We start from the raw sequence: 15,459 nt of genomic DNA on the forward strand, positions 1-15,459 counted from the left end.
CATCATAACGAGAACGTTACGTATACCACATCTACTTTCCAAAATAAACTAGATAGAGGAACTGATCATGGTGCAGCAACAATATGATATCGAATCGATTTAATTCAATGAATAAGTGATTATTGTTCTCATCGCTGGAGTTCCTCATTGTCGCGTTGCATTCCTGTCTGAAGCCAATATTGCATGTGTTATTCAATCTTATTTGTGTAATGCTCAAACTAACGCAAGATATTGTAGTTTTTATTCACTGCGGATAAATTAGGACTGATATTGTCGGAAGCCGTGATTTCTCCCATAATATGGTAGTTATTGAAGTGATTATGGAATTCTCCAACACCTATCATCAGTACAACCCACTTTACTGTTTACAAAGCAACAGTAATCGAAACATAAAATGTAGAACTAATTTTCAGCCAACCTTATTCAAGCAAGTTAATAAAAAAGCGTTGTTTATTCTTTTCATTTTCGGTAAAATTCACTTCGCCTAATAATCATCGTATTAAAGTGTAAAAAATGACATCAAGCAATAAATCGTTTCAATGCTGCCAGATGTAAGCCTCACACTGATCGAGACTAATTGTTTCAACCGTGTTTTCACATTCTGTCGGTTAAGACAATGGAACTTCTCAAATCTTTGTTTGCACACAGTTAGGTACTTGAAACCCTATGCAATGCAATACGCTGCTCGAAATCATACTTGCATTTTTCATCTTATAGATAAGATATCCCGGAATCCAAACGATTTTCCGTGTGAAACCGAATGATTTTCATATTTTCATAACATAGACTCGTACCTTCAACCAATTTAGTTATTTACCAGGCTACTATATACAAGCTTCTAAAGATGAGTAGTGGCGCCATCATACTGAGTGCGGCGTTCCTGCACACCAACTTGTTTGTAAAATAACTGTTTTCAATATGAGCGATGGTGTATTTTAGAGTGTTATGTCTGTTTGTCTGTGGTATTAATGTGGTACTTACATAACGGAATGCCCCGATTCAGTGACATTCCCATAAGTACCATCGATTGGGTGGTGGGTAGGTATTTTTTCGCCAGGATTTACTTGAAGCAAGCGATAAACAACCGATCGCGGATGTAGCGTCCATCTGGTAGCCACGTCGGTCTGTCAGATACTGATGAAATGCAATCCGTTGAATAAAAAAAATGTCGCTTTATTAGTGGAAAAAAATATTGAATTTAAAAATCTGATATTCATCAATCCTAATTTTTGAAAAGATAGTTGAGGCCCAAGATGCAGGATTTGACACAAAATACGACTGAGAATATAATTTTGTGTTGTAGAAACTTTGTATTTACTTATGTCGGAACAGTTTACTGATTGATTAGAATAAATATACACAGCATGAAGTAACAAGTTACTTTACGCTTGTCCGGACATGCCGTAGACTCAGGTGATTCGCATTTTTAATGCCAAGAGATCTTGACTCCTACGGTAGCAGACAAAAGGTTAAGTCGCCGGTGAGCTCTAAGCTTGCATATATGATCCTTCCACGCTTTTCTAAACTTTCTCCCTTCAACTCCTTGCTCTCCATTGAGTACTATGGCTCCTAATATTGAAAAATATGCTTCACCTTCCAGTCCCTTGCTAATTAAATGCCGTAACAACTGTTGACATATATCTTTGGATACAGTGAATCAATTTTAAATAAAAAAAACTGTTATATTTAGGGAAATAGTTGCGCTATCAAATGAATATGAAGAAATAGGGGTTCAAGTGGCCAATCCGAAGAGATTGCCGGAAATGTACTGCTCAGCTCGTATTTTCAAAAGAAATCCATATCTGATTTTGATGTTTATGAATGAAAACGGGTGAAAACTTCAATTTTTTTCTCTTGAAATCATACAGGAACGATCCAATTACTTTAGCACACATTATCGCTTACCTTGCCGGATGTTAGGTTACCGGAAACTCCGGAGTTCGGTTTCGGAGGACCAGTTCAGATTTAGAGACCATTCCTATCGTGCGACACATCAAATCACATTTTCTCGACGAAATATGGCTGACGGAAGAGCAAGGAGACCATTTTGGACACACATGGCCATTTCAAAATTAGTTCCGGATCTCCGGTGCCCGGTTCTGGAGGACCAGTTCAGATTTAAAGCCCATTCCTATCACGCGACATATCAAATCACACTTTCTCGACAAGATAAGATTGTCGGAAGAACAAAGAGACCATTTTGGGCAGACATGGCAATTTCAACATCAGTTCCGGAACGCCGATGTCCGGTTCCGGAGGACCAGTTCAGATTTCCATCATGCGACATGTCAAATCACACTTTCTGGATTAAATCAGTCTGACGGAAGAACAAAGATATAATTTTGGACACATATGGCCATTTCAACATTCCGGAACTCTAGCGTCCGGTTCCGGAGAATCAATTTCAATTTTGAGGTCATTGCCATCATGCAATATATCAAACCACTCTTCCTCGACGAAATTAGTTTGACAGAAGAGCAAGGAGGCCATTTTGGACACATATGACTATTTCAACATTAGTTTTGGAACTCCGCTGTCCGGTGCCGGAGGACCAGTGCTGATTTAGAGGTCATTTCTATCATGCGATACGTCAAATCACACTTTCTCTACAAAATAAGATTGAGGGAAAAGCAAAGAGGTTTGATTTGATGTGCCGCATGATAGAAATGATCTCTAAATCGGAATTGGCTCTCCAGAACCGGACACTAGAGTTCCGGGATGAATATTGAAATGGCCATATGTATCAAAAATGACATCTTTGCTCTTCCATCAGTATTATTTCGTCGAGGAAGTGTGATTCGATATGCCACATGACGGGAATGTCCTCTATCAAAATTACATGTTTACTCTTCCATTAGTCTTATTTCATCGATAAAGTATGATTTGACGTGTCGCATGATGAATATCTGAACTGATTCTCCGAAACCGGACACCGGTGTTCCGCAAATTATAATGGCCATGTGTGTCCAAAATGGCCTCGTTGCTCTTCCATCAGTCTTATCTTGTCGAGAAAATGTGATGATTTCCATCCGTCAGACTGATTTAATCGAGAAAAAGTGACTTGACATGTCGCATGATGATCCTCCGGAACCGGACACCGCTGTTCCTGAACTAAATTTGAAATGACCATGGGGTCCAAAATGGTATCTTTGCTCTTCCGTCAGTCTTATCTTGTCGAGAAAGTGTGATTTGATGTGTCGCATGATAGGTATGGGCTTAAAATCTGAACTGGTCCTCCGGAACCGGGCACCTGTGTTCCGGAACTAATGTTGAAATGGCCATGTCTGGCCAAAATGGTCTCTTTGCTCTTCCGCCAGTCTTATCTTGTCGAGAAAGTGTGTGTCGCATGATAGGAATAGCCTCTAAATCTGAACTGGTCCTCCGGAACCGGACACCGGTGTTCCGGAACTGATGTTGAAATGGCCATGTGTATCCAAAATGGCCCTCGTGCTCTTCCGTCAGTCTTATTTCATCAAAAAAATGTTATTTGATGTGTCGCATGAGAGAAATGACCTCTAAATCTGAACTGGTCCTCCGGCACCGGACTTCGGTGTTCCGGAACTAATGTTGAAATGACCATGTCTGCCCAAAATGGCCTCTTTGCTTTTCCGACAGTCTTATCTTGTCGAGAAAGTTTGATTTGATATGCCGCATGATAAGAATGGGCTTTAAATCTGAACTGGTCCTCCAGAACCGGGCACCGGAGTTTCGGAACTAATTTTGAAATGGCCATCTGTGTCCAAAATGGCCTCCTTGCTCTTCCGTCAGTCTTATTTCGTCGAGAAAATGTTATTTGATGTGTCGCACGATAGGAATTGTCTCTAAATCTGAGCTGGTCCTCCGGAACCGGACTCCGGAGTTTCCGGTAACCTAACATCCGGCAAGGTAAGCGATAATGTGTGCTAAAGCAAAAAAACATCAAAATCAGATATGGATTTCTTTTGAAAATACGAGCTGTACAGTACATTTCTGGCAATCTCTTCGCATTGGCCACTTGTAGCCCTATTTCTCCATATTCATTTGATGGTGCAAGTATTCCCCTTAATATAACAGTTTTTTGATTGAAAATTGATTCATTGTATCAAAGGATATAACCAAAAATATGTAACAAAGTCGTCCCGGTGTTTTAGGGGGTTAAATGAGACTCTACCAAAGGCGTCAGAAGACTACGCTACGGTCCTGTTAGTCCAGAATAAACAACAAAAAAGACAAAGACTTCATATTTCAACAAAAATAACGAAAAATTTTGCAAACTCTTTCCGCTCCTTTTCCCAGTTTCATAAGAACAAGGGAAACGGAAATGTGATCATGGTCAGTAAAACAGGCCGCCTTTTTAAAGCTGGAGAAAAGATCGTAGAGTAAGCTAGATCAAGTATCGTCGAGAACCTCATGCCATATCATGAAAATTTAAGTCTCCTCGATGCCGGGAGGAGTTCCGAAATATCACAAAGTTGCCGGTTCCCAACCTAGGTCTAATCAATCCTGCATTAAATTGAATCTCTGATTAAATTTCACATGATTTTTGGTGTTCCTGGAAGTAATGAAAACTGTTTCTTCTGAATTGACCGAGTGTTGTTTGCTTCGGATTTGTAGCAGAGCTTTTGTTTGCTGGTGTATTTGGCGGTCTTTCTAAAGAGAAAAAAATATTGTTACGAAGACTCATTTGCTTGTAATTAGTGTAATACATACTGCATACATGATGCGCGGCATGAACAACCGAAGAAGAAGAAGACGCAAAGCAGTCTCGCCAAAAGGTCATCCGACACTGGTTTGAAGGTTCGGTGCGATTGTCACTCAAAATCTTCGCTCACTGGAGCAAGGGGTCATTGAAACAGACAATCCCGTCATTCAGTAGATCATCCACGCATGCCAAGTTCGAATCGATAACTACACCATAGATCTCAACTTTATGAGCTGGCATGTAAACGCGTTAGTTCTTCGTGAAAGTCTTGTCGCCAGTAATGCTTTTGACAAAATATCACAATCCTTAGCTTATCTAGGCGAACTTTCGAGATATCTGGCACAGCTGCATATCTCTGCGTTTTGCGTAATATTAGAATCCTTCGCGGAGTATCTTTGATCCGAGTGAGGATCGGGTACGGTAGAACCCAGTTCATTATGTTTGATTTTAAATGGAAGCTCGGATTTTTGACGACGAATCTTGTTCAACATTCATTTTAGGATCATTTAGGTCAATTGAGGAGTACACTTAACCCATTATTGCCCAACTTATTTTTCATGCGCATCATAAATTGAGTTTTCGGATCGGATCGGATCGGAAAAAAATGTAAAATTATTTTTGTACTCAAAGTAGCTGATATAAGAAGAAACCACCACCTACAGTGAAAATTTCAGATTGATCGATATATTGGTTCTTGAGATATCGTGATCGCCGCGAATGAACTTTTCAATAAATACAACTCCGAGATAATCGCGTTTTACTGTCGGAGCCGCGAGTCAACGGTCTAGCGTATCGAACACTACGCACTGCCTACGAGTGGTCAATGGGTAGCGGTCTATGAATAGCTGTAACTCAAGTTGTAGTATTCCGATTTTAATTGAATTGAAAATTGAATGAAAACAAAACATATACGCCGGATTGACCACTCTTAACGTATTCTGCAAGAGTATATGGACAATATTAACTCATTGATAATGTCTGTTCTGCGTTATTGCTTGAGTAATAGGAGCTATTCTTGGCACCTACTATATATTAGGTTCTTTACTGGCACAGTTAACCTCACTTTTCTTGACAGTTCGCTTGTACTGTTTACATGGATTTAGAAAAATTTGTGGACGACTAGATTCGCTCGAAGAAAATTGTAAAGAATTTTTCTAACTCCATGTAAACAGTACAAGCGAACTGTCAAAAATGAACACTCAGGTTATTTGTGACGTCAGCGTAAAGTATTCAATAGTTGGTTGGGCAATAATGGGTTGATCAATGGTAGAGTGCCAATATTTATCGTCTTCCTAAAATCTCAAATCAGACACACCTCAAAAGTATTGGTACCACGAAAAAAGTTCCAAAATTTGAGCGCAATAAAAAAACAATGTCATGAAGCGTCGAGATTTGGTGTAATGTTGAAAAAATGTCTTCATGCAGTTCTAAGACATTTGTCATAGAAAATAAATTAAAAGCAGCCTTTTCAAGCCCCAGTATCAACTCAAATCCAGAATTTTCCATGTTTCATAAAAACCTTAAAACTAAATTTGGGGGGGGGGGCAGTAGATCTCGACATTTTATTACATCCTAAGCCATTTAGCATAAAAAATCGAATTCAATTTCTGAATATTCCAAGGGTCCTTTTGTGTTTTGCACAGGTGGAAATTTTTGCGCTTTGGCCATTTTGCGCCCACCCCTTAATCGCGTCCGATTGAGCTAAACTTTTTTTGTTGAGGTGCGGCCGGTTATAAAATTCGATGATCACCTGTTTTCCATACATGCCATTGGAACTCTAATATACAGTCGTCTGAATAGATGCCCCCTCCGTCGCCTTCAAACACCTAGCGTCAACTGATTTCCTAAATATACAGTAAAAGATTTGTGGCTTTTACATGACGTGAACGACGGTCAAACATGAATTAAGTAGGGAGTAGGTGGGCCATTTCCATGTACACCAATTATTATTTGAAGGTCGAACTAAAAAAGAAAGCCAAAGTAGACACGAGAACTGACATACAAGTAAAGTTTTCAAAGTGTGTAAGAAATAAAACTGTCATTTTGAAATGCCATCAGCAAGTAGCAACTTGCCACTTGCGGGCGCTACGGTCGGCCGGCAAACTCTATATGGGCGTTGCGTACAAACATGAATACAATGGTAATTCATGCATGCGAACCTGTACGCGAGGGTGATTTCCAACGTATTTTCATTACATAGGTTTTTTAGGAAAATCCGTTCTACCTTATATGTCTATTCTCTGTGCCAAAGAGGCGCCTAACTGAGACTCCGCCTGACTGTGTCAGAGATTCGCATAACACAGTAAGGGTAAAACCCAAAATGCTCCGTGTGTGACTGGCATATTTTGGACCCTCCAGTCATCAAGTCCTCGATGCGGAACTACACCTTGACTTAGGGACTTCTACTTTCAGTCGCCTCTTACGACATGGGAGCAGGAACCCAGTGGCTTAATTCTTGGCCGGATACTACACGGCCTCTGGGCAAATTCGCCTCTACACATCGAAATTTGATAATCGAAACCCAGGAAACCATCAACCGAGAGTCTCAGCAAAAATTCGGCAAAATCATAGGCGAAAAAAAAATTTCGGTGTACAGAGCGAACGTTTCGCTGCGTAGTGCAGCACTTCCAAGGCTCCGTTCGCCACTGATAATATTTTAAACCCCCTTAAAAATTTTAACCATAGCGCGTGACACTATGGAATCGGGGTTCCCTGTTTGGAGGATTTTTACTACCGGAAGAGATTGTCCGTGGTGCAATTCTTAGCAGGTTGAAACAACCACTACCGACACAACACGGCTTGTCTAGGTTGCTCAGAGAAAAAAGCTGACATTGAAGGACATTAAAACGTTGGTTATAAGGTAAATAAATGAAATCAGGTCATTCCCATCCAAAACAAGGTTTATTTTGGTTAATGAAAAACTATGAACGATAAGAAAGAATCATTTTTCGATTCCGAAAATTGTAAAAATATGTAGAAATAATGCGGTTAAAATAGTGCAGGTGAGAGAAGAATATGGTCTGGTCCTAAACTAATTGAAACATTTTCTGATCTTCATTCGATATCCCCTACAATTGCCTTCTTCGTTGATACGTTCCTATTATACTCAAACCATATTGTCCAACCATTTTAAACACTCGCGTGTCCCAATTCCCGCCCCAAGTGGTCTGCGTTTTGAGAACAACAGTTCCACGAATGTGTCGATGCACAAACAGCATCCGATAAGCAAATGCTAAAGTCGGTCAAACCTCCACAGTATGAGTCTCGATTTTGCTTTGTTCATTCCGTTGAAATGCGAATAAGAGAACACTGGCACACACACTGGATAAAGAGGAGATCAGTGTTCCAGTTTCTCCAATATCATTATCGTTGCAGTTTTTTTCTCTTTCGCGATTCGCGCAATGCAATGAACGGGCGGCTAAGAAAGATGCAATCTTTGAAAAATGCAGTTAGTTTCTCCCCTTCCCGTGCTAGTCCTTCTTTGGCGTCTTCTGTACCCGTGGACTCGTGAGGATGGTGTAGACAAGCATCATGGGCCCTCCCGAGTACAGGAGTAACCGAACGCGCCAGTCAAGTATAATCAAGTAATTGATGCCCTCAATACCTGCTATCCGTGGTTCGCCAGTGAAACGGGCGTTGATGTCTATGTCGAGATCGTCACAGATTGGTTGTGTACCGGTCGATACGTTATGATGAATCAGCATAAGTGCAAAGATCCGGTTATATGCCCTGTTTTGTTGAATGTTCAATCATGGTATAGCTTTAATTGGGATGAAAGTTTCTTTATCATATTGATTAAAGTCAAACGATTGATACCTGCTCACTACGGCTAAAGACATACTCAATGTATGGTGCTTCGCTTGTGATTGAAATTAGTCATTAATGTTCCCTTTATTTAGTCTAGTTCAACCACATAGAAAGACACTATAGTGACCTGAAACTTACTTTTACGGGTATGTAATTGGATACGAGTTTTTACATCGCTATATAAATTCAATACTAGCAGTTAACGTATCTGTAATAGAACTTTCTACTAAATAGTTGGCTCTCGATAATGACAGTGTATATATTGAATACGGTGGGTTGTGGTTTTGATGACTGAAATGAATTCGCAATCGCGACACAAAACATTCCGGCCCGTCTACTTTTTATGGTGCCACTTAAGAAATGGGTTGTCGCTCGAATGGAGCCATGTAAACTTGAATCGGCCATTAGTTATTTAAAGGCGAGTGTTTCTAGTCAACCACCCTCTTACATGTATTTCCATTTTCAGCTCATAGTCAAGGTATAATTAGATTGCGGCGATTTCTCAAAATCACTGTAACGTGAAATAAAGAAGGTTACAGTCTTTATCCAAAGGTTTCTAATCCAAGCTGATGACGTAAGCATGCGGCTAGAGCATAAACAACTTTTCGTTAGTCCCTCTTTTTGGGGCTTCCATTGCTGAATCTAAATCGTAGAATAATTGTAGAGTTGGCATAAAAAACCGGCATCAAAACAACCAATAATACCTGAAGTTAAAAATTCAAGATGAAACTTCAATAATCGTCGATAACGCTGCTCAGTGTTTCAATTTTCGGATTGAACCACTCTTGCGCCACGCAATCTTCTTGTTATCGCATTGTTTATTATCTTTCCTCCGATATCGACGCTTTTCTGTGTTTCAGCGACAACAACGTCAACAGAAAGCATGACATAATAATCAATTATTTTTCAACCATTCGATTAAAACCGATGTTTCTCTTTCAAGAAACAAACTCGATGAACCGATCAACCATGATGTTAGGTTTCACTGAAACAAGATCATAACCTGCAACACAGTTCCATATCACAGTCTCTAACCCAACCCATTTCTGGCTACTTTTGACAGGTCTTGCTTTGAGCACATCGTCACTGACAGCACGGAGGGACTCGTTCGATCGTAACACTTCAGCCTTCAGTCCGTCACTGGACTACACATCGGCATCTACCAATGCCGTAGTAAGCAATGCTGCCGCAGCGGCTGCAGCTGCAGCCCGCAAATGGCCCGTCGGAGCTGGTAGCTACGGATTAAGTGCGGTAACTTCAGCCAGCCCTCTGGGTACCTGCATAACTCCTCCGCCGGTGTCGGGATTGGGAGCGCTGGTGACCAGTCGTGCCCCGGGAGCGGAGACCAAGTATCGTCAGGTGAATCAGCTAGCTCCTGGTATTTCAGCGAACGCTATGTTCGGTTCGAATAGTTCGCTGTTTTCGAAACTGCCCGGGTCGGTAGTACGACCTACGGCGGCAGCTGCGGCTGCTGTAGCTGCCGTGGCGGCCGCTGCTCCCGGGCTGGATCGTCCTCCGGGACGTTCGCGATTGTTGGAAGACTTCCGAAATCAGCGCTATCCCAATCTACAGTTGCGCGATCTCACCAACCACATCGTAGAATTCTCCCAGGATCAGCATGGTTCGCGATTTATCCAGCAAAAGCTTGAACGGGCGACTGCTGCGGAGAAACAGTTGGTTTTCAATGAAATTTTAGGCGCTGCGTACAGCCTAATGACGGACGTGTTTGGTAATTATGTAATTCAGAAATTCTTTGAATTCGGATCTCCCGAGCAGAAACAAGCGCTAGCCCAACAGGTTAGGGGTCACGTCCTCCCGCTAGCACTGCAGATGTATGGTTGCAGAGTTATTCAAAAGGCCCTTGAAAGCATTCCTGCCGAGCAGCAGCAGGAAATCGTCCGCGAGCTCGATGGCCACGTGCTGAAATGCGTCAAGGATCAGAATGGAAATCACGTGGTTCAAAAGTGCATCGAGTGTGTTGAACCTAACGCGTTGCAGTTTATCATCGACGCATTCCGCAACCAGGTTTACTCATTGAGCACACATCCATACGGATGCCGGGTTATTCAGAGGATACTGGAACACTGCACCACAGAACAGACGGCACCGATTCTGGCCGAGCTGCATGCAAATACCGAACAGTTAATCCAGGATCAGTATGGCAATTACGTCATTCAACATGTGTTGGGTAAGGATTAGGCTGGCAAAAGTAAATGCTGGTGTAGTGCTAATTTATGTTATTTTTTATTTTTCAGAACACGGCAAGCCAGAGGACAAATCGGTGTTGATTGCTGCCGTGCGAGGAAAGGTGCTGATTCTGTCACAGCACAAATTCGCTTCCAATGTGGTTGAGAAGTGTGTCACACACGCCACGAGAGCCGAGCGAGCGTTGCTGATTGAGGAGGTGTGCTCGTTTAATGATGCGTAAGTAGCTTTTATCTTCTTTCGGCACCTTTCAAGTCAGAAGTGTGACTTTTGGCTGGGGAAAGGGTTTATTACTGTTACTGGCGGACTTTCAATCGAGATTGGGTAGGGTTCTTGCGTTTGAGGAATTTATGTCTTTGCAGGAATGGTCAAGTCGGTATCAATTAATGTTTGACTTCAATTGGTTCGCATATTATGATTTTTTACTTTTCTCACAGAAAAAAGATTTTGAGCAAAGCTTGCATATTAACTTTGCAAAAGGGCTAACAGAAGTTGTAAATAAACTCTTGGTTTATTGATTTCACTTAATTCGTTATCACAATAAAGCAAAAAACTTTTGCTATTTCTACGAAGCGTAACGTTGATTACAATATATTTCTCATGAAATTCCAATCCAATTCTGCAGCTGAATAATGATGGCTCTTTTAATATTGAAATGTACTATTATTTGTAATTTCAAGTAATAGTATTCCTCATAGGAAGAGTTCCGAATCCGAAGGAAAATCTGATTGTGATTCCTGAAGAACAGGCGAGATCCTTGAAGGTAGCATCGAATCGCTCACTGCGAAAACGATCCATGTTTGGACACATTTTCAGCCATATTCTCTATTACGACGGATCGCTTTTTCGAACGAATTTGATCTGCATTCCCAATAACGGGAGCCTACTTCGATCGAACCAGATTCGTTCGAAAATCTGATCCGTCGTAATGCAGAACAAGGCTGTCTGTCTTCTTTTAAACATGAGTTGTTATTCCGCTTTCAAACTATTATGTCGATCAATTGAAAAAATAATTTGGTTTGCCTTACTTTGCCTTCGAATTCTGATGTGATGATGATCCTGAATAAAGTCACGAAATCATTCACTTCAATTATGATCATCACTGTATCGCCGAAGAACTCGTTTTCACTTTATAGTCAGAAAACCAGACCTTCTGAGTACGGCTACCCGAGACATCACTCGAGATCAGTCTGTTGCTCTAGATGTCCACATATGTTGTGTTAACTGTTTGGTATCAGTATGTACCTTGTGCCAACTTGATGTAAGTTTGTATTTATCGTCTAGTTGGCCCTAAGTTGGTGTCAAGTAATAACGAGTAGAAATGAATCACTGAAATTTCATCTTGGTTTTGTCAATACTTCCATGATTTAATGAACGATTTTCATCCTGTTATCTACCAATCTCGAAAGCCGTTGGTAGCTTTGGTTGTGAAACTCCGATAGTCGAGTAGTGATTCCTAAACAAGTCCAATAAAACTCCAAGATCTTTGATCACGCTGGCTCGCTTATGCCGATACCCACCGATTTTATATATTCAGCCAATATGAGTGTTTTCCGCGTCAATAAGATGACACAATATTTCTACATAAGGGCTATCTCACATCAAATTGCATTACAGAAAAAAACACTATGGAAAATTGCCTAGTAGACCGATCGTTTTCAAACTTCCAGACAGTAAAATGGAGTCCATTAGTAAGCTTTTGGCCTAGTTATTTCAACCAAATTCAATGCCAGAACGCTACGCTCGCACCTTACGCTTAACTCCATTCATTAGGTTCTGTAGAACATCTGACTACAGCTTCTTCTGTACGAGAACCCTTTTTTTCTTCATGTTTTGCTCAGATATGACTTCCCTGGGATCCTTCCGTAGTGTCTGCTTCATAATGGCCCAGTATTTTCGGTAGGCCTTAGTTTCGGTGCGTTGGGTGGGGGTGCACAGTGGTCGCAATGGTACCAAAACGTGCGTTTAATTAATGGTGCTCTAGGAGTTGATTTTAGCGATTTGGTGTGTTAGAAACACTTTTTCAGAATGGAAGCCCCCTTCTTTTGATGTATACTGAATTGTGATTAATCCACCTAAAAGTGAGATAGAAAATTTATTTCCACTAACTTTTAAGATAGAGGGATGATGTCAATGACAAAGTTATAGTAAATTCTACTGCGAGAAAACTTGTTGAACATGCAAACTCTCCAAAATGTAATGGTGTTGAGATAAAGCACGTTGTTTGTGGGAGGTACCCAAAAAACCATTTTTTCATTATAACTTTTTTCTGAGATTTTTGCTATTCTTCAGATGTTCTATGAAGTTGTTGAAATTAAGTAATTTCAGATATTTGTCGAAGACGTCAACATTTTTTATTTCAAAACTTAAGAGTTATTAAATAATGTCGCTTTAAAATACCGCCATTTTGAATGACAATTACTAAGAGATGTGGAAATATGTGGAAGACATTTCGATTCTATGAGAAAGACAGTGACAAGTACTATAAGAAAAAATACTACTTACAACGGGCATCCACAGGCCTGTATACAAAAAATACTTTCCGGCAATGTATGTTTTGCATTTTGTAAAAAATAAGAACGACTTTTTCAGCATAAATTTTTTAGCGATTTTTTTTCTATGTGTCGAATATTCTAAAAAATCATTGAGAGTAATAAATACACATATAAATCGTGAACTTTGAGTTTCTGTTATCTGAAACTATTCATAAATTAACAGGATTTGGAAAGTGAACACTAGAGACGTCTAAAAAGGTTTACTGTATTTTCATGAGTATGAACCATAGCAATGAGTATTAGATATCATTTTCACGAAATGACTGTGTAGTCAGAGTTGCTACTTAGGATCCGACATGCCAGAAAATCTTTAGAAAAATATTTTCACCTATATATTACATCTCTGTCAAATTTTAACCCTCAAAAAGGCAAGGGGTCTCAAAGACTCGGCTAATTACAGTTCCCTAGTTTCATTGAATTTGTAATTCGAAATACAAATGACCGAGCGTTTTCGGGCTTTCGATTCTCTCACTGGTAAAACGACGGCTCTTGGTTTCATTGGGTCCTTAAAGCGATGCTTTATGAAGTCACAATTTTCGCTTGCCTTTTTGAGGGTTAATTTCAAATATTTAATCATTCAATGCGTGCTTGCAAAATAATTATTGACAATTCCGGCCACGTAATCGTTTCATGAAATTGGCATATAGGGTAGACGAGCCCTTATCCATCTAATTAGTCGGGATGTCACAATATTTCGTTGATAACTCGACATAGAGTGACTGGATTGCGCTTAAGTAAGTATCACTATCTTTCCTTCGTTCCTAAGAAACAGTACAGTTAACTTTTTGAGCTAATGCGTTGAATAGAGATAGCAAATACTTCTCTAACTAATGAGTTCCAATGGGTGGGATGAATAGAGGAGCTAAGATGAATTAGGGCGCGGTAACGCTAATACTGTTTGTAATGGTTTTTATTCTTGTAAAGACAGCCAAAAATTTTTGCGCATTTTTTAGTTGATCACTTTTGTTGTTGTGCTAGTTTAGGAATAATTCGTAAGTTGGAGACTACAGAGCTGAGAGTTTTGGATTCATATGTGTACTTTGACATTTCCAAAGATTTTTTAGAATATTCGTAGAATAGAATAACACATAGAAACAATTGCTATAAAAAGTTATGCTTAAAATGTCGTAATTATTTTGTTACAAAATGAAAAACATGCACTGCCGGAAAGTAATTTTTATATACAGGCCGGTGGATGCCCGTTGTAAGTAGTATTTTTTCTTATAGTACTTGTCACTGTCTTTCTCATAGAATCGAAATGTCTTCCACATATTTCCACATCTCTTTGTAATTGTCATTCAAAATGGCGGTATTTTTAACACATTTTTTTTAATAACTCTTAAGTTTTGAAATAAAAAATGTTGACGTCTTCGACAAATATCTGCAATTTCTTAATTTCAACAACTTCATAGAACATTTGAAGAGTTGCAAAAATCTCAGAAAAAAGTTATAATAAAAAAATGATGTTTTGGGTGCCTCCCACAAACAATGTGCTTCATCTCAACACCATTACATTTTGGAGAGTTTGCATGTTCAACAAGTTTTCTTGCAGTAGAATTTACTATAACTTTGTCATTGACATCGTGCCTCTATCTTAAAAGTTAGTGGAAATAAATTTTCTATCTCACTTTTAGGTGGATTAATCACAATTCAGTATACATCAAAAGAAGGGGGCTTCCATTCTGTAAAAGTGTTTCTAACACACCAAATCGCTAAAATCAACTCCTAGAGCACCATTAATTAAACGCACGTTTTGGTACCATTGCGACCACTGTGGGGTGGGGTCATGTTCTCGTGTATGAAAGTAACCCCGTTGGCTTTGCACCACACCAAGACAACACTTGAATAAAAGCACGAAGCTAGAACCGGCCAGATGATCGTAGGGCACTCGTATTTCTTTAACAAAGGAAGCAGATGCTTCTGTAGATACCTGTTGAGGTAGATCTCTCCGTTTACAGTGCCGTAGTCACGAGCGGCGTAGTCCGTTTGCCACATGAGCAGATCGCTTGCCAAATCGTGTATTTACTGGCAAACTTTGAATGTTTCTGCTTCCTTACTTCCTTCGGGACATCAAACTTATGCTGCGTGGTGAAGAACTGCAGCCTCAGAAGCTGTAGGAAGTCCACGATCATTCAAGAATACAAGCTACATGATCATAAAATCGAAATTATACACTCCAAGTCACATACACGCGACAAACACGTTAACATA

General features: G+C 40.0%; 1 protein-coding gene across 5 annotated transcripts in view; it reads left to right on the forward strand.

The window, feature by feature from the left end:
• The window catches only part of LOC131684512 (maternal protein pumilio), a 389,632-nt gene that overhangs the window by 362,594 nt on the left and 11,579 nt on the right, over positions 1–15,459 (forward strand). For all 5 annotated transcript variants that reach the window (XM_058967459.1, XM_058967462.1, XM_058967460.1 and 2 more), the window contains 2 exons: positions 9,552–10,676; positions 10,744–10,912. In XM_058967459.1, the coding sequence (XP_058823442.1) occupies positions 9,552–10,676; positions 10,744–10,912 (1,294 nt within the window). The remainder of the gene's footprint in view (positions 1–9,551; positions 10,677–10,743; positions 10,913–15,459) is intronic.

The sequence above is a fragment of the Topomyia yanbarensis genome, chromosome 2, assembly GCF_030247195.1.
Source record: "Topomyia yanbarensis strain Yona2022 chromosome 2, ASM3024719v1, whole genome shotgun sequence".
NCBI classification, from domain to species: domain Eukaryota; kingdom Metazoa; phylum Arthropoda; class Insecta; order Diptera; family Culicidae; genus Topomyia; species Topomyia yanbarensis.